Raw genomic sequence first — 18,899 nt, 5'->3', positions numbered from 1 at the left:
CTGCGTGGGGGGAGATAACCAACCCGTGCCCCTCCTTGACAAACAGGGAATCCACGCAGGCTGTCGGTGGGAGCTCAGCTCTCGCACGTATTTAGTTCCGTGCTGTCTTTTACACACGCGTCACTCAAACTCGCTCACGAAACGGAGCATGGCGGAAACTCATCATGGAACACAGCCAGGGAAACTCCGGCAGGAAAGGAACTGGGGCTCAGCTTCTGGAGCTGCTCACGCTGGTCCATCGATTCTGCTAGCCCGTTTTATGACTATCATAAATTGGCCCTAAGCTCTCTGAATACGCACGCACCAGGAATAGCTGTTAAAGAACGAAATCTGCATTTCAGGAAAAGCTCACTCATCGTTTCCGAGCAGTTTCACGGCGGCAAATTCCCCGAACGCGACACACGTGTCCGGAGAACGCCGCTCAGTGAGCGCTCTGCCAGAACGCCCAGCGGGACAGAACTCCGCGAGCGATTAAGGAACGCCAACAGTGACCCACGGCGCGGACCCACAGGGCTCCGAGCGGCTCAAACTCCGCCGTCACGGGCAGAGCCGAGAGCAGAAACGCAGAACCGCCGCCCCAGGACGGGTACCGACGGGTACCGGCACGCACCGAACGCCTGCACGGACTCACCACCCGCCGCAGTGAGGGGACGGGACCCGACGGGACCCGACCCGCCGCCCTACCCGCTCCGCTCGGATCCGCATCCACCTCCCGCGAAGCCACTCCTCCCTCCGTCCCGCCGCGCTCCGCCTCCGCAACTCCCGCACTGGGCGCCGAGCGGCAGCCCCGCACTGACAGCGGGCAGGCGGAGCCGGGCCAAGTTTCACGGGAGGACACCGCGGCGCCGGACCCGAAGCGAACCTCGACACCCCGCCCTTCTTCCGCTGCCGGGTGTGGCCGGACCCCTCCTCTCCGTTCCGCCGGGCTCGCCCCCGTCCAAGCCCCCGCCCCTCGCGCCCGGCACAGCAGCGTCTGCCGCGGCCGCAAGGGGGCGCCATCACAGAGCTCGGCTGCAGGGCGCTGCCGAGCCGAGCCGAGCCGATCGATGGCAGGAGGCCGCGGCGATCGCTGAGCTGATCGCTGGAGCCCGGGCGCTCTTTCAAAAGAGAACGGCTGGAGCTTCCGGCGGGCCTTCACGTCCGCCCTGGAGCCGCACGGAGCGCGGAGCGGCAGCGCGCAGTGCTGTAAGCGCTGGAAGTGAGGGGTGCGGGGGGGCAGCGGGCGGCGGCTCCGACCTCGCTTGGCCTCAGCCCCGTGCGGGCGGGGCTTCCCGGTTCGGTCCGTTCGTGGTCCCGCGGTGCGGGGGTTTCTGCTGCTTTGTTCGTCTCCTTGGTCAGGGAATGCCTTGAGACGGCGTTACTTCGGTCTGATGTTCTTCCCAGCAGACGCTGGGGAACTCTCAGCTACAAAACAGTTTTTCAGTGTAGTCGTCAGCATTAGCAGTGCGTTTTTTGGCAGCGATGAACGAGAGCTGCGTGCTGTGCCTGTAAATCCACACCGTCCCCACTGTTGCCATCGCCTCTGCTGAAACACCCCAGCAGTGCCTCTGTGCCACAGCCTCTGTTTGGTCTCCATCGATGGTCACCAAGTGGCCATGAATGGCAGTGGGCACCGTTTTTTTCTGCACGGAGAAATTCAGCTCCACTTGTTTTGCTTTATCCCCCTTTCCACGTCAGATGCCGTTGTGTCAGAGTGCCCTTCTGCTGCTGTCTGTCACACGGCAACAGCATGTCATGGGATGTTGGTGGGAAGGTCAACCTCTGCTGCCATCCTGAGCCACCTCTGCTGTTGTGGGCTGACATGATAGAATAGGAGGCATGACTTTTGGAGCAGCCCTCATATGAAGGATTTTCTGTCCTAAGTGAGATATGCTGTAATTAGACAATGTCTTTGGATATGTGGCAGGAGGCAGCTGATGCAGAGCTATGCAGTGTTCTACAGATTAAAAGTGTTAAGGAAAATTAGTTGGACTTCTTTTGCATCCTTCCCTTAGGGCACTGCTCACCATCTGTGTTTGGAGAACAAGCTGGTAGATCTGCTTTTTAGCCCTAGTACTTGGGGAGTTTAATTGAAATACATGTGCTCATAATGTGCACTGTTAATCTGCATGTGCATTAATTGCAGTTGATGTGTTCTGCAGCACTTGAGGCCTGGGGGAACATCGCCATGGCAGCTCAGATGTCCGATGCTCATCGACGGTTCTTGCAGATCCTGATGTCACATGGGATCATGGAGGGAGCAGAGGCCAGGAAATTACACAGGCGCTGCTGTGAAATCAGTAAAGGTGGGTCTTTCTTCTGGAAAGAAATGTGGGGAGATGGGGGAACTCTTCTTTTTTTCATCGTGCAACTTGTAAATCATTGCGTTTCTGAAAAGTGTATGCTAGCTAAAAAAAGCTTCAAAACAATCCAAAAAACTTCAGTGGTGTGAGTTTTCTCTTTTTCCTAAGAGTTAACAAACAGAGCAAAACAAAACCTTTTTTTCTCTGTTTATGTATTTAAAATAAATTGACAGTGATACTCAGTTAATGGAGAGCACAGTACTCTGTGCAAAATAAGCAAGCTTAGTAGCTGGGTTTCAATAAAGCACATTTGAATAAATGGTTTCTGATCCAGTCAGTTGGTACAGCTTCCTGAACAAGAACTGTTTTGTAGGTGAAAGCTGTGCATTCTTGCAAATAGTAAAAGGCATTCTGAGTCTGGGATTGTAAATAGATTTTTAACAGATCATTTTTGATCTCCTGGAACAGCCATTCATCTCAAAATGTTACAAAAGAGTATTGGTGTGTTATCTTTTGCCTTACCCTTTTCTAGAGCTGTTCTTGTTAGTTCTCACTGATCTTGATTAATGCAGTGTTTCTTGCTGGGAAGTGCCAGGCAAGACAATTTGTCACAATTTTATGTATTTCAATATTAATCTATTATTGCTGTTTGATTGTCCATTTATGGAGTCATTATAAATAAGACTAAAGAGCTTTCTGGGCAGGAATATCCTGAGTGATGTTTTTGCATTGTAACGTACCATACAGTACAGCGGGCTTTTGAGTTTGGGGCCTCTGTCTGATGCCATTACACTGGCAATTGACTTTTATAGTTGCAAACAGTATAACTGGCAGCAGTTTTGAGATGTCAGTCTTTGTGAAGTTATGAGCTGTTATTGAATGCTCAAAGTCAACAGGAATTTTGGCACTGTCATTTTGTTTTGGATGGAAACTTTGGAGAATGTGTGCTATTGCTGTGCAAGCATAAGCCACAGCACATGCTTCTGCAAAGTGCATCTGAATTATGTGTTTGATAAAACAACTCATACTGTTTCATTTGCTTATGGAGTAGGACACAAGATATTAACAGTGTAACTACAAAGCTACAGTGTTATCAAAGAAACAAGGAATTTGTTGTTGGTAAGTTAAAGAAATTAACTGTATTGTGTAATTGCACTTAATGGCCCGTTTGAATTCTGCCTCAGAAATTGCTAGCAATTTCACCTAGTTTAAGCAGATTAAACATAAAAAGGTGTTGTTTTTTTTCCTTCCCTCAGTGTTTTTTTTCTTATTTTCAGTCTACTGTGCACAAGATAAACTGGATGATTTCGTCAGTACCATCAACAACCAGCTACAGCCTTTGTTCATGCAGATCCGGAAAGGAATGTCTGAAGTTGATGGGAGAACGCATTATGCCTTGGTAAGTACGAGGTGCTGCCATCTCGTGGTTGCAGCTTCCTGTAACGAGTTGCATGCATGGGCACACCGCAGAGATTCTGCCACGTGTCTGATGTAACAGCAGCCATTCAGTCATGCGTTGATAAAAGCGCAATAAAGGTGAGTAAACCGGGCAAAGAACTGGAGCTACGTGTTATCTTTGGGTGTTAGTAAAGTTGATTTATCTAGGATCCTTCCTTACAGTGTAATGCAACTGCTACATGACAGCACAGAACAAAGGGCCACATCTGCCAGCATGAGCTGTGCCCTCAGCATGTCTGGACTTTTTATGGGGCTCTTCCACTGCCGTGCTGACAATTGCTGTGGAAACTACTTGTAGAGCAGGGAACTGGGAAGATAAACTGCCAAAAGTGTGGGGAGGGAACATGGCAGCAAAGCCCATAACAGCACCTGATTTATTTAGCAGGAACAACCTCTGTCATGGCACTTAAAGAAATGACATTTCTTTTAATTTTAAGATGATGTATTCCTAACCCCAGAGAATCTTTTACTTTTTTCTTTGGTAGGTGAACATGGCAGAAACTGAAATTACTAAGATGGCATCTGACTATGCAGAAAATGAACTAGAATTGTTCAGAAAAACAGTAAGTATGGCTGATATTAGTTAGCAAATAACGTTGTTTGTGAAGGTACTCTCTTAAAATGAATGGAAATCTGAGATGTGTTTCAAGAATTAGTTGCCATCTTGCTTAACTTCATTGAATTTTATCCTAAATGAAATGGGGCAGGGAGGGAAATGGGAATATAACAAGTAATGGTTCTCCTCTTGAAGGGAATTAGCTTTTTTAAATTTTGCATCCTAATTTTTTTTTAAAATAAACTAGAAAGAGAGGTTATTTACTGTGCTGGGACAGCTGCTGAAGTGTCATCCAAACTGATACTATTCAGAATCCACTCTGCCAGTATTGATGTAGCACCTACACAGCTATGTTTGTGCTGCAGAGATGGTGTTGTCATGGCACATATTACTACTAGCACATCAGCTCTGCTTTCTGCTCTGTGATGATGTGCAGCAGGAACGTTCCCAAGGAGAGAATCTCTGAAAATTGGCAATGTATGCTTATGTTCAGATGCTGAAAAAGCTGTACATTATTATAAGGTGCATCTATCTAATTGCACAGTCTTTTTAGTAACTGAAACTATTTCTTTCTATAGATGGACCTAATCATTTTATCAGAAAATGGCTTTGCCTCTTCTACGGATATTTTAAACTGCGCTGACCAACTGAAGACAAAGAAAATGAAGAAAAAGGAAGCAGAACAAGTGCTGAAAAATTTTGTGGATGATAAGTGGCTCTCTGAGGTAACTGCTTTATCTTTGCAAGTGTCTGTGCTTTAATAGGTTGTTGTTTTCTTATGGATGTGGTGGCAGAAGCCGGAGATGTTCATCAGTGGGTGAGGGCAGAAATGGTTCTGTGGGGGCTGTGGTTATTGTTCCAGTCAGTGATTCTTACAGAAGAGCTGGTACATTTACAAGCAGAAAGTCCTTGGGTAGATGCATGCATGACAACGTGGTTTCTGTTTCTTCTATCTAAGCTAATGTGTGCATCTCTGTATTACAACACAAAAGGCATTCTTTGTACAAAACAGCATGGCACATTTAAAGCTTGCAGCGAAAGCTGGGGAAGGCTCTTCAAGGGTGATCTGTGCCCTCAGTTACATTTCAAATTGCCTCAAAAGCAGTAAGAAATGAAGTGTTAAAAACTCCTGAAGTGGAAGCACACAGGCTGCTCTGCGTGTTATGGAAAAAATGGAGAAATTGAGATTAGTTTTTACCATGTGGAATACAGCAATGGTTTACCAAGACAACTGGGACCTGAGTCTCTTTTCTCCTGGCTGTCATCACATCATAGATTTCCATCCTGCTGCCACCCATTTCCTTATATTAGAGAGATTTAGCAGGGATTTTCAAAGATACCTGCTGCTCAGATTTTGCAGAAAACTGGAAGTTCCACTGATGTGCAAATGAAGAGTCTGCTAATGATATGCCTCTAAGGAGAGCATACTTGCTCATCTGTACCTTTCAGGGACTGTATTTGTTAGAAGCGTGACTATTGTTATGATCCTCCTCTGCCTCTTCAAAAGCATTTTGGCTTTGTGTTTTATCAGTGTAAGAATGCTTGTTTCATGATGGCAGAAAAAAAAACTCTTTAATGTCAAGTACTTGCTAGTACAAGGTGGTGAGAGAGGTCCAAAATGAAGAAAGGAACTAAGGGATATTGCTAATCTCAGTTGTTGTTTCCATAGAGAGATGGGGAATATACTCTGCATACTCGCTGCATAATCGAGATGGAACAATACATTCTCAGCACCTATCCAGATATAGCAAAGAAGTGTAATATCTGTCACAGCCTTGCCATCCAGGTAATGCATCTGATTACCTCAGTATCTGCAAGTGGATTCCTGTCACAGTGGAAGTTTGAGACACTTTCACTTGAGTATTAGGCAGGCAGTGAAAATTCCAGTGTTGCAATCTGGTAATATTACTCACATTTATAATATAATACAATGCAGATTAACTGTAATCTTCCATATGACACATATTCATCTTTGGTTGTGGGATTTTGGTTCAGGAATTGACCGCCATGGACTTAAGAATGAATTTATTGATACACACTTTACTAAAGCACTGTGTGTTGATAGCTGGCAAGTTTCTAATTTGGTCTTGCACAAGAGATTACAACCTGAACTCCTGTTCTAGAACTTTTACATTCTCTTGCTCCTTGCCCTTGAATTTTCTCTTCATCTTCCCACCTAACTTCCTTCCCTAACATTACTTTTTCCTAATTGCTCTCCTTCACTGCAGCCAAGCAGCTCAGCATTTGTCTTTCAAACTAAATTATGTCCGCATAGGCATTTCCTAGCTTCCAGGAGAATAATTCCTATTATGTTTTACCAGCCTTGATTTCTGAGTGTCCTTCAACTGTATCTTTTGAACTACTGTTAGGTATAAACTATCGTTTATTTGTAGCCTTTTATGACAGAGGGGCAAATCAGAAAGCTTTTCCAGTAACACTTCTGATTTCAGAGCCAAGCATGCGAAACCTGTGGAACTGGGATGCATTTACCTTGCATTGGAAAGTACTTCAAAACTCAGTCTAAACCACGGTGTCCTCAGTGTAATGATTTTTGGCCTTATGAGATCCCAGGTACCAAGTAACATCTTTTTAAAAAGTGTAATATTTAAGGATGGACTGTGATATTCAATGGCACTGCCTGAAATGACTTAAAATTGTAACCGAATATTGGATATTTGTGACTTCAGTTGTGTGTTTCTAAGTGAACCATACTCAGGCAACACTGAGCCCTGAAACTGCACAGGCTGTCCTGTGGTCACTAGCAGATCCTGTGCATACTGTTCATAACAGCACTAATGGTTTGGGGGATGAGCAGGAGCACTAAAACTTTTGGAAATACCGAGTTTCAAAGAAAAGCACAAACTCGTCCAAGAATTCCTCAGTTTAACCAGATAAATTGGACATTCTGAGCAGGAACACAGGAACATGTAAAGAACTGTAAAAATCTGGAAGTCATACCATATCATCCTTTCTTTTTTGTGTGTCATTAACTTTGCTTTTTTCCTTTCTCTGTAGACAGGAGTCGGATAGATTCCCAGTCATCATCAAAAAGAGGGAGCAGAAGAGAGCTTCAGTCTTTGTAGCTTCAGCTGAAGTTAGCAAAACTTGCTTTTAGTGATTTTTGTTTTCCCATTCTTTGGCAGAATAGCCAGACTGCACTGTATTCAGTAGTAACAGTGCACTGTTAAATGTATTTATTTTTTCTAGAGTTTTAAGAAACTTACAATAAAACTGTCATTGACCTTCCTGTTTTTCTACACAATTATGCCCAGACAACTTCCTAGGAGGTGGGTTTGTGTATGCAGTTCTCTGTATTTTGGGCTGGCAGTCTCAGTGCACATTTGTGAACAAAAGATAAATGTTTTTCTCAGTCCTGAACGCTGATTTATGCAAATGAATTATAATACAAAGCCTTTCTCAGCCGCTGTACTCCGTATTTGTATGGTTTCAGTTGCAAAACTGAGAATGAAACCTGTTATTAGAACCACAGGGCTTGTAAATATTCCTCAACCAGTTCACCTATATAACATTTTACATGGTTTTCAAGTAGCTGATCACACAGCACTTCAAGGTCTCTGCTGAATCCCTGATCAAGGCCTGGCTGGAGTCTGAACTTTCAGCTTGTACCACTGCTCGTTTTTTGTCTCTTCCTTTGACAGCAGAGTTCGTGTCATATGGTGAGGCCACAGACAGATATGTTCAAGAAAAGATGGAACTTTTCCACAATCAAAACCAGTTACAAATTTCAGCTTAATCTACGAAGCATTAAAAAAAAAATCTAAAGATTTTTTTTCCCCACTGGTTTTTAGAACTAGTACTTCACACTGTTGTTTGCTGTAAAGATGCCTTATCCTTTTAAAAGTGACTTGAAAATGAAACAAGGACTAAATGTTGCTAGATACTAGTGTGGAGTGGCATTGTATCTCTTCCTTGGTAGACAGCAGAATCTGCAGTTCAGCTGACTCTTGATCAAAACACAATTAAGCTTTCGATTATTTAATTGCAGTTAACTATTAATTAACTTAGTTTCATAGTCCTTACACTCAACTTTTTCCATATAGGAGACTGGTTTTTTTGTTGTTTATTTTTCCCTCCAGACTATTGAACCTTATGGCGACCCAACAGATGTTCTTTACAAGAAGGTTATATTAGAAACATCCACAAAAATAAAGTGGTACCATTTATCCACATTCTTTTACCAAGCTGAAACAAGGAATTTTTATTTATAGGGAAAAAAAAACATTCTCATGTTTAAATAGAATTCACTTCTGAAGCATACCAGATGCTACTTTTCAGGATCTTTAATTGCTATTACAATACTAATAAACGTTATTCATGCTTCAGTGCTATGACCACCAGAAACTGACAGAGAAGCTAATATCAAGAGATCGTACATAGTGCCAGTATTTAACTGGGATAAACAGAACCTGTCCAGGCATCAGAATACAGGACTGAAATGCAGCCTTTCTAAAGTTGGGAAATTTTGTTAAGTCAGGATCTTCTACATCGACCTGTTTAAAAACAGAAACAAACAGTGTTTACTTAAATACGATTAGATGAACTAACATTACTGAACTAACATTGCAGATGATTATTTACCTGACTGGTGTTGTGAAGAAGTTGGCTCTCATGTGGGTACAGATTTTCTGAATCTTGTGGTGAATAAAGACGGATATATTTTCTTCCAAATACCTGTATATATTACAATAAATACTTTTAATTTATATTCCAATAACCTCTATGTTATTGAAAAATGGCAAGTTCAGTTAATTAGCAACCAGTCTATTATACCATACTGTGGGCCACAGTTAGAATATCAGCAGTAAAATAGACCTGCTTACTTACAGGTGGCTGCAGTACTGCAGGTATGGCCTCATGAAGGCAGAGCAGAAGGGGACAGTCACCTCCCTTGTCTTGCTGGTCACCCCTTTTCTGATGCAGCCCAGCTTACAGTTGACCTTCCAGGTTGCAAGTGCACACTGCTGGCTCATGTTGAGCTTTGCATCCGCCTGGATGCATACTTGAGGTGCATGTAGTCTACCTCCCCTGCTAAAGCACATTCCCTAGAATAGGTTGCAAAGTGTCCAGATGGGTTCTGGGTTTGGGCAGTTTGTTCCAGGGCCCTGTCACCCTCGCAGTACTGAAGATTTCTGTTGTGTTCATCTAGAACTTCCTGTGTCCTGGTTTGCCCGTTGTACCTTGTCCTGTTGCGGGGTACCACCAAAACCTGGCCCCATCCTCCTGACACCCTTTAGATATTTCTAAGTGTTGATAAGATTCCCTCCCAGTCTTCTCTAGGCTGAAGTGTCCAAGCTCACATTCTCCATCCCTCAGTTGTATCTCAGTTTGCCTACCATCCTTGTCTGTCATACACATTATAAGCATTTTTTTCTAGCTATAGCATTAAAGGCTTGTGTAGAGTAAGTAGAGTACAGACCTGGGCTAAAAAATTTTGCTGGGGATCTTGATGAAGAGGTGAGATAGTGCCTGCTGGCCCAAACCATGCGTTAATGGTGATGTCATCTTCTTCCCCTTCCCCCAGGCAGCAATAGTCAGGAATACTGATATCCTCTTTCAATTCTGGGATCTACTCCATAAAGAAATGAACGTTAGAAAGGGTACCGACTGACTTGCAAAAAGTGTAGTTTGTACAAGAGAGTAACAGGGCCTGACACAAAAAACAAATAGCCTTGTCCAGCTCTGGCAGCCGAAAAGTAGCGGGGTTGCTGGGAATCTGTAGGAAATATCCTCACACTTTCTGTTCTAGCGGATTCTGTTGGAAGGAGGTGGGAGAAATAAAGGAAATTCAGAGACTCTTTGCTCTAGAAGAAACCAGGGAAACTCGAGGAATAAGAAAACTACAAGAATATGTAGTTTGCTGTTCAAGGAGAAGGTAGCGGTTATCTTCTATACTCAGCTTGCTTTTTATGTGATTCTTTTCCACATTTCCTTCCAATCATAGAATCATTAAGGTTGTAAAAGACCACTAATATCTCCTTGTGCTACTGTCAACCCATCAGCACCATGCCCACTAAACTATGTCCCTAAAACCTGATTTCCTCTGGTTACCTGAAATGACATTGCAGAACATGGAGAACATATCAACACTGAAGTTTGTTTCCTATTCAAACCTCTTCCCTGACTAATGTATAATTTGGAGAAATGCTGCTTTCCAGGTGGTATCCCTGTAAGCAAACGCTACATTGTACCAAAACAGCCCTAAAATTGAACATCCTCACCCCCCAAAGGCTTTGTTTCCCACTCCTTTCAGCCAAGCAGAAAAACAGAGTCACCCTACACCCTTTCACCAAGTAGAAATGACGTTCTCAGAGATGTCATACAAAGGCACTTGACTACAGAAAGAAATACTCATGCAGTTTTACCTGATCAAAAAGCTGGTGCTGGGCAAGGTATCCTACGCTGTTCTGACATTAAAACATAGGAAGAAAAAAAAAAGCACAGTAACATATGGGGTAAGACTTGGTCATTTACGTACAGTTAAGTAGAATTTACTTGTAGGCAAGATCCATTCACAGTCTACAATTGCTTCAATAGTTGACTAGTATAAAGAGTCTTCTGAAAAATATTTATTTCTATACTGAAATTCTGAAAGTGTGGACAGATCCCCACAATTAACAAATCATCTAACTTAAGATATTGGTAGAAACATAGCAATAATGATACGGAGTTGCACCAGTCCTTCAGCTGTCAGTTCTACGACAATACTCTGCAGAGCTGCAGCTAGGCCCTGCTGGGACACAGACTTGTTCACCTCTGCTCCCCACAGTCACCTTGATATTCCATTCCAGGCTATACCATAGACAAATTTGTAATGGCACACAGTCCCTCCTGCTAGAAGACTTAAACAGAAATAAAGTTCCAGATCCTCAGCTGTGAAAGTAAACAGCCATTTGGCAGCCAGTCACCTTCTTAATTTTTTGCTGGTACACATGAATTTGGGTCCTGCCAGTAGGTCTCACTGAGCAGTTTAATAACTGTGTGGAACAATGCTGCTGATTGAGGAGGAAAATTAATTCCCTTATCTTTGAACTTCACCATTCAGGCTTTTGGTGCAGAAATTCCTCTATTCCTCAAATTTCAGCTGTTGTCCATTTGATTGTACATGAAAATACAATCTAGCTGTTGCTAGATTCTGTACCAGTACATGCTGTTTTTGGAAATGAAAAAAAAGAAAGTAACAGACCTCATTCACAATATACTGGCTGATGAAATCATTGACGGTCATGAGCTTCTGAGACCATTCCTCATCTGTGTACCGGGAACCCAATTCCACAGGGACTGTGCGGCACCCAGCGACCTGACAAACATAGTCCACGCTGAAACAAAAGGAGTTCCATCACACTTCTGTTAATTCTCTTCTTAGTAATTTTGAACGAGAGTAGGACAACCAACCAAGACCAATCTCTGAGAGTAATAAAACTCTATTAAAGTGAGTTCCTTTCCTCTAAAACCAACCAAGCAGTAGCAAAAGTCTGCAGAAACTGACCTAACCAGCAAGAAAACAAGTGGCCAGTTTTGTATGTAAATCATGCTACATCTGCCTTGCTTTGCTTTAAAACCTCGTTTTTCTCTATTAATTATCATTTCCTTACCAGTGAAGGTGATTTAGGCTGTTAGCCTCTCCTGGCTACTGACAGCCGAGCTTTTTTCTGCTTGCTACCAAGTTTGCTAAATAACATGCTATAACTTTTTTTTTTTTTTTTTTTTTTTTTTTTTTTTTATTAATGCCAGGTTAGCTGTCAGTGCCAAATTTTAGGTGCTAATAACATCCACTCTGGCAAAAATCAGAAGAGTTCCTCTGAAGAGTAATCCATATCCCTTCATTTACTGTGATTAGTAGCTATGACAAAAAGTTCTTCATTCTAAGTGTCTGAAGAATGGAGTGCCTTGGCTGCAAAAAAAAGACTAAGACATTTCTGAAATAATAAGGCTATATAATGCACGTATAAATATATAACTAAAGTTATATTTTATTACATATTTTCTATGTACCATCTATGTACCATCATATAACAAAAATCAACTAATGTAGACTTTATCATTGACTGTGGAATGCAAGAATGTAAGCAATTCCTCAAACTATACCTGAGTGTTTTGTACCCTTCAGAGAGGGATCATAAGCTTTATCTCATAAATATTTCATTCTCAGGACTGGAAATGCTGGCACCATCGCCTACATCAAACCAGCACCACAATATTGTTATTGCTCCTGGATGTGGTTGTTTGAAACTCAATGTTCAAAAATTGCTACTCGGCAAAGATCATACCTCTGAATCAAAAAGCCAGTTATGCTTATTCATACTTACTCTGAAATTGAAGAACAAGTTCTGAGATGTAAAAATCACTGAGAAGTGAGTATCTGATGGAGGCCAACCCACTCAAAATGTGAGTAAGTCTGCTGGTACAGCTGGCAATTCATACTTGCCTCTGGCTTCCAGTAATACAAAGGCAGTACACCAGCACTGCATCATCCCCTGTGCGGACGGGCTGGACACAACAGTCAGGATCTGACTGCCCTGGCACACGGCAGCCCCTCTAGCATGAAGTTCTTAAGAGGTTTGTGCCATCTGATTTCCAGCATCGACGAGGAAACGTTCAAAGAGCCGAGAAAGAGGCACTCAATGCACATCGCTCCGGACAGCACCCACCTATGGAGGTGTGCGCTGCATTATGAACACTGCAGTACCCGACACAAAACCGATCCCGGCCCTCATCAGGACGCGGAACAAGCACTTATTCTCACCTCCACTTCTTCATGCACGGCCAGTGGTCAATAATCCCCTCTAAGACGACGGGCTTCTGCGGAATCAGATACTGGTCTCGGAAGCGCTCCAGCGAGGGGCAGCGCTCGTGCGGCACCGCATCCTCGGGCCGTACAGCCGGCGCCGGGGGGGGCTCAGTCCGCGCCCTCTGTAACAGAACGCCGCCGTGGAAACGCCGTCAGCCCCTCACGGCCACCGAGGAGCCCCGCGGGACGCCGGGCCGAGAGGAAGGCGCAGCACGGGCGGTACCTTGGCGCCGCCCGGGGCCGCGCTGCGCCGCTCGGCGCGGGGCAGGTGCGCCTGCAGGAGGCGGACGAGGCGGGCGAGGACGTCGTTCTGCACGGAGGCGCCCATCAGCAACCCCATGTCGCACAGCCGGACGGCGGGCTCCAGCGGGCGGCGGGCGGCGACTTCGGCCAGCGCGCCGAAGAGGCAGCCGTAGGCGTAGACCTGCCGCCAGGCCTTGCCGACGTCCCGCCACGGCCCCGCGTTCAGCTTCTCCCACGCGTAGTCGCGGACGACGTCGCCCAGCCGCCGCAACGCCGCCTCGCACGGTGGAGCCGCCCCGTAAAGCAGCGCGCGGGCGCGGAGCAGCAGCGGCGGGACGCAGTCGTCCACCTCTCCGCTCAGCGCCAGGCTCAGCTCCTCCTCGGAGTCGGGCAACAGCGCCCGCACCTCCTCCCACAGCCCCGCAGATCCCGCCATGGCCCCGCAGCGCTGCCGGGCATGCGCGGGAGAGGCGGGGCGGGGCGGAGCTCCTCCGGGTTCTGAGGGCGGGAAGGAGCCGGGCTGCGGCGGGGTGCTGGGAGCGACTGTGCGTTGTGAGCAGTCTGCCTCCAGAGGAGGAACAGGGCGTGAGAGCGCGATGGGCTTTGCTAGCTTTCCAGCTGCAATTGAGAGTAGACTTCAGTTTTAACGGAGTGCTTTTATGGAGTATTTTCGTAAAGAAGATGATGTTCCATCATCAGCGTATGGCATTTTGTGATACTTTTATGACCATCACGGTATTATATAAATCCTGTATCTTAAGTGGTATTAATTCTGTGTACTTCTCATTAAGGTCACAGCATAGCTTGCTATGAGGCTGGTACGATTGACACATCCAGTTTTTGGTTTGCCTGGGCCTCACTGAGTGAAGAGGATTTGTCACAGGCCGTGTGTGCAGAGGCCATACAGAAAGTAGTGCCTCCTATCTGCCTCCATGGAAATGACAACAAACACAGAGCCCAATGACACTGATAGAGCAGATTCTCAGCTACAAAACACTTCAACACAGTCACCACCACCAGCTGTGCATTTTTTGCCAGTGATGAACAAGAGCTGCATGCCATGCTTCTAAATCCATACCAGCAGAGATGCCCCACTGTTGCCATCACCTCTGCTGAGGAGGGTGCAAGGGTGGAATTAATCTTTAAAAAGTATGGATGGAGGTCATCTATTAAAATAAACATTATATGATAGGCCTAGAATTTCTGTTACAAAAGCTAGTAGATTTTCATCTGGAATTTAAAGTTGATTTTATTAGTTTGTCCACTAGTTAGTCCATTGGTCCATGTGTTTTAAGGTAAATAGATCATTTCTGCTTCCAGGACTGTTGGCTGGTACCTCCCATGAGAATCACTTTCATTTAACATCTTCTGCACGGCAACAAACAAACAAACAAATAAATAGAGAAAAGAAAATGAGAGTGTAATGTGCCCTGTGGTCCTCTGGTGAGAATGTAAACTGATGATTGCCATGACAGCGTTACCGTGGCTGACTTTGATTTTCCACTACAGACAACGAATGGTTGTCTGTCCGTCTGAAGAACAAAGGGATAAGCACATAAGTCTTTTAAGATTTTGAAAGTCTTCCCAGCTGTCTCTGCCTGCTCCCGTGGACAGGAGATGATTAATATTGACTAATAATACATCCAGAATTAATCATTACAGGAGAATTGTTTTGCTCAGATAAGCAAACTCTTCCTACTCGAGAGTGACAGACCCATGCGTTTTGATTGTATCTTTGAGTTGAGCGCCGCTGTAAAGCAAAAGTGTAATGATGGATATGTCTTTATCAACCTGTTCCCTGCACTGTGTTTTTATCGCTGCCATCTGCTCTGCTGAGAGTGGCAGCTGCCAGGTCTCACAAATAGCACTGCCATGTACTTTCGTGTAGAACAACATATTGTCGTAATTTCTGTGATATTATGAGGTGGAATAACTTTCCATGAGTTAAGGTGACATTTTGCTTGGCTCTTCGGGATGCATATTGCTGCAGTGTGTGTAGGACACACAGTGTTCTTTCTGGAGCAGGCTATAAAAGCACACCCGGTTCCACTTTCAGAAATCATTGGAAAACGCTTTTTTTTCCCCAAAAATGTTATGAAACACCCATCTGGGACATAGGTGTCGATGCTAAGATGCAAATGAGACATATTCACTATTAGTATAGCTTACTGTATGTAGCCTTAATTACCTTTGCAGGATGGAACTTTTGTAAATCACACTGTTTTAAAAATACAGTTATTTCCCTCCTTGCTTATATTGGTTTGAATCTCCTCTACATTTGCAAGCACGTTCCGACAGCTTCTTCAACATTAAAAGGAACAAAAAATCTTTATGGCAGTAAGTACTCCTTCTGCTGTTACAGCTGAACCCGAGGTGGGGATTTAACTTGATTTCATGAGGTGTCCAGTGCCAGCTGCTCCTCTGGGCTCTTGAGAGATTGGAAAGAGATGTCTTCAGCATGGGCTTTTTCATAACCTGATAGGTATATCATATCCTGAGATAGGATAGTTATGGTGGACAAGCAAGTGGAATACATTATTCTCTGTCGGTGTCTGTTTCTCTCCTCAGGCTATAGAAGGAAGTTAAAAGACTAACTTAGATGACCTCCTTGCTTTTCAGGCAGACAAATGTAGGTGAGGTGAATCACATATTGAATACATGCCAAGGCATCCTCTGTGCATCTGTTTGTGCATTAAGAGTCGCAAAATATTTGGTATAGTCCATCTGCACAGAGATGCATCTGCTACCTTTTCTTAAAAGTAAAGGGATGCATCCTCTTTTACATACTTAACTCATTTTTTTGGGCAAAGATGACTAGAAAACCAGGCCAGAGAAAAGCCTCGTGGCATTTAAGTGAGGCTGTATACTCTAGAAATACTGGAAAGGTTGTATTTTGCTCCAGTAGAGCATTCCAATAGCTGGTAAGGGCTCCTGGCATCATCCTGATTTTGAGCTTATATTGGACCACCTTTTTATTCCAAGAGTAAGAAAGTCCTCTTTATAAACTACTCTTTATATTATGCATGTATACCTTGAGAAGAAGAATATATAAGTAAACAGTTTTTCCTTCCTCACAAGATTTACTACACCCATTGGAAACTTCTGTTTGATTTATCCCTCAGACTGGGGCTATAAATGCTGCATGAATTTGTTTTTGTACTTGTTTTAAGTATATTTAGAAGTGTACACAGTTATTTGAGCTCATACATCATATTCTTATTAATGAGCACAGTATAATTATCGGTCGTATTGACTTTTGTTTCCGTGGATGTTTTAAAAAGATATTTAAAAGGCTATGCTGGAGTTTGCATCTGCTTCAGAAATTAAATTTAGTCTGTGATTTTATTACCCTTTTTATTTAATTTATCTTAACTGTTGCTTTCAAGCTGTGAACCAGCTGTTGACTTTGAAAAAAAAAAAACATTGTTCAATTTGAAAGGAACATTTTAAAGCTTAATGTAATGGCTGTAAGTAATCACTACAGCAATTATATTCTATGGTGTTGTGCGTCACTATAATAATACTGGAGGTTGTAAGAAAATGCAGGAGAGAAACACATCAAGCTCAGACTTTTCAGTGTTGCCTGTGATGCCTGCTGCCTCTCTGCTTTGTCTATAGGTTTGGTGCCACTTGGCTTGAATCACAGCAGAAAAACTGAAGCTCCACTCTGTCGTGGCGCTGTGTGTGCCCAGCAGGAAACAGGAGGCTTTTTCTTAGCCTTGTTCTCTGTCATTATTTTCCAACTGGAAGTATTTTTTTCTTTCCCCATACTGGCAGACTGTAGATAGATGCTTGCTGCAATGGCAGGAATGTCTGCTGCTCTGCTGCCTCCTCCTGAAAAGATCCAAGATGTATGTGACGCTGAGAGGAATTTGGGTTTCGTCTCTTCCAGAGCGATGCTGTACCCACCTCGCATGGTGCGAGTGGTAGCAGAGCTTCTCATGAAGCATACAGGTCTGACCAGAGCTGGAGTACTTGGCATCTTGCAAAGTCAGATCACACTGCTATTTGCTCTGAAAATGAGCAGCTACTTGCCAAGGTGAGGAGAAATAATAGAAAAAGTTATAGTTGTGTTTTCACCCATGCAATGGAAAGAGATATCCTCCATTTGTGAGCTCTCTGGTTTAAGCCAGCTGGGCCTGTTGGGAAACTTTCTGGTCCACTGCAGAGAAGATAACAGAAGCAGCATGCAGTCAGTATCCCTTTGTGTTGTAACAAACCATGAAAGTGCTGTGCAAATTCCTCTGCCCTGGAAATTCTCCCCGTGGTGATTTAAAAGGAAATGTAATATGCATCATTGTTGGAGAGGGCTGCATTTCTCAGCGAGTGACCTCACTTTGTTTTCCACACAGCTTGTGTTTGGAAACTGCAGGCTGTGGTGATGCTCTAAAAAGGTGATCTCCCAGATTTCACAATGGAGCAGTGCCTTGCCCTTCCTCTGCTTTTGGCACTGTGTTTGACACGCAAATTCGAATCACCTGCTGGGCTAAACCATCAGTTCCAGATAACAGGCCCAGTAGGAAGGCTTTGGCTGAGCAATGCACTAAACCTTGCTGAATTCACTTTGTAGCAAGATCCTTAGGCAGAGGGATCTTTTGACAGCAAGATCTGAGTCAGTGCAATAATAGTAACAAGCATGCAGGGAGCTGCAGGCTTGGAACCTGGGACAAAATGGGAGACCAGGCACACTACTGAGGCGTGATCACTGGTGATAACAGTGCTTGGTTGCTGAGGAAGGACAGATGACACATTTGGCAGTTGGTTTTGTGATGGTACTTGCAATGGATGGTAGTCATGGTGATGCGATGGGGACGATCCTCCAAGAGCTAGTCCTGATTTGGTATTGGTAACACTTGGCTAGAACAACGTGTGCTTTACCTTAGAAAAAAGCAAGATTCCCACATGAGTGTAAGCATAGGCATAAGCATACCCACGTGTATCTGCATGTGTGTAGAACACATCTGCATGACATCAGCAGCAAAACGAACTTTGAAGTAGTTTCCCATTCCTCTGTCTATGTGTGGCGCATAAGAAAACGAAAGCACTGATAGAGACCCAAGCACTCTTCAGAGATGAGTGCTTTCCCAGCAAGTGATGATCATGGATTTGGCTAAAAAAGAAAGGGACAGAATTCTGATTGTTGTGACAAGGCCAATATGCCTCATGATTCACATCGTATTATTTAATATTAAAACATATTTATATATTAATTAATTATAATTAATTAGTAATTACTATATATAGTATATAGTATAATATATACTATATTGTACTATATTAAATATTATAAATGTATAAACTAAACATTCAATGAAGTGCACTGCTAGGAGTTTCACACAACGGCATGCCTTGGAAAGTTAAAAGCATATCCAGCATCCCAAGGTATTTTTTAATGTAGCAGAATGAAATTCTTTGGGTGCAGCAAATGAAGCCCATAAAGTGTAATGCGCTGTGAAATCACAAAGCTCTACTTTCAACAGATGGAAAAAAACAACTTTAATACAAAAGCAAAAATTGATAGACTCCGTCATATTCCAAATATCAAATTACA

The 18,899-nt window shown here is 43.8% G+C and overlaps 2 protein-coding genes across 4 annotated transcripts; one reads left to right on the top strand and one right to left on the bottom strand.

Moving 5' to 3' along the window:
* Positions 1-1,023: 1,023 nt before the first annotated feature.
* Positions 1,024-9,028, top strand: NSMCE1 (NSE1 homolog, SMC5-SMC6 complex component). Of its 2 annotated transcripts, none has more exons than XM_042864505.1 (8): positions 1,024-1,185; positions 2,126-2,285; positions 3,560-3,681; positions 4,226-4,303; positions 4,875-5,021; positions 5,966-6,082; positions 6,747-6,867; positions 7,312-9,028. In XM_042864505.1, exons 2-8 carry the CDS (start codon positions 2,129-2,131, stop codon positions 7,377-7,379), a joined length of 810 nt encoding a protein of 269 aa, XP_042720439.1. In that variant the 5' UTR covers positions 1,024-1,185; positions 2,126-2,128; the 3' UTR covers positions 7,380-9,028. The 2 variants fall into 2 exon arrangements, with proteins under 2 accessions (XP_042720439.1, XP_042720440.1); XM_042864506.1 differs by having other exon boundaries at positions 1,025-1,185; positions 2,142-2,285.
* On the bottom strand, positions 8,339-13,786 carry KDM8 (lysine demethylase 8). Of its 2 annotated transcripts, XM_042864504.1 has the most exons (8): positions 13,320-13,786; positions 13,061-13,227; positions 11,501-11,633; positions 11,353-11,360; positions 10,680-10,716; positions 9,734-9,883; positions 8,896-8,988; positions 8,339-8,807 (listed from the first exon to the last, which is right to left on the bottom strand). In XM_042864504.1, exons 1-8 carry the CDS (start codon positions 13,782-13,784, stop codon positions 8,643-8,645), a joined length of 1,218 nt encoding a protein of 405 aa, XP_042720438.1. In that variant the 5' UTR covers positions 13,785-13,786; the 3' UTR covers positions 8,339-8,642. The 2 variants fall into 2 exon arrangements, with proteins under 2 accessions (XP_042720438.1, XP_042720437.1); XM_042864503.1 differs by lacking the exon at positions 11,353-11,360 and having other exon boundaries at positions 8,341-8,807; positions 10,680-10,721; positions 13,329-13,786.
* Positions 13,787-18,899: the final 5,113 nt, after the last annotated feature.

Source organism: Lagopus leucura, unplaced genomic scaffold (assembly GCF_019238085.1).
Source record: "Lagopus leucura isolate 7727_CA_CO unplaced genomic scaffold, USGS_WTPT01 Super-Scaffold_760, whole genome shotgun sequence".
NCBI classification, from domain to species: Eukaryota; Metazoa; Chordata; class Aves; order Galliformes; family Phasianidae; genus Lagopus; species Lagopus leucura.
Note: the sequence above shows the minus strand (reverse complement) of the source record. Positions and strands in the feature narration are given on the sequence as shown.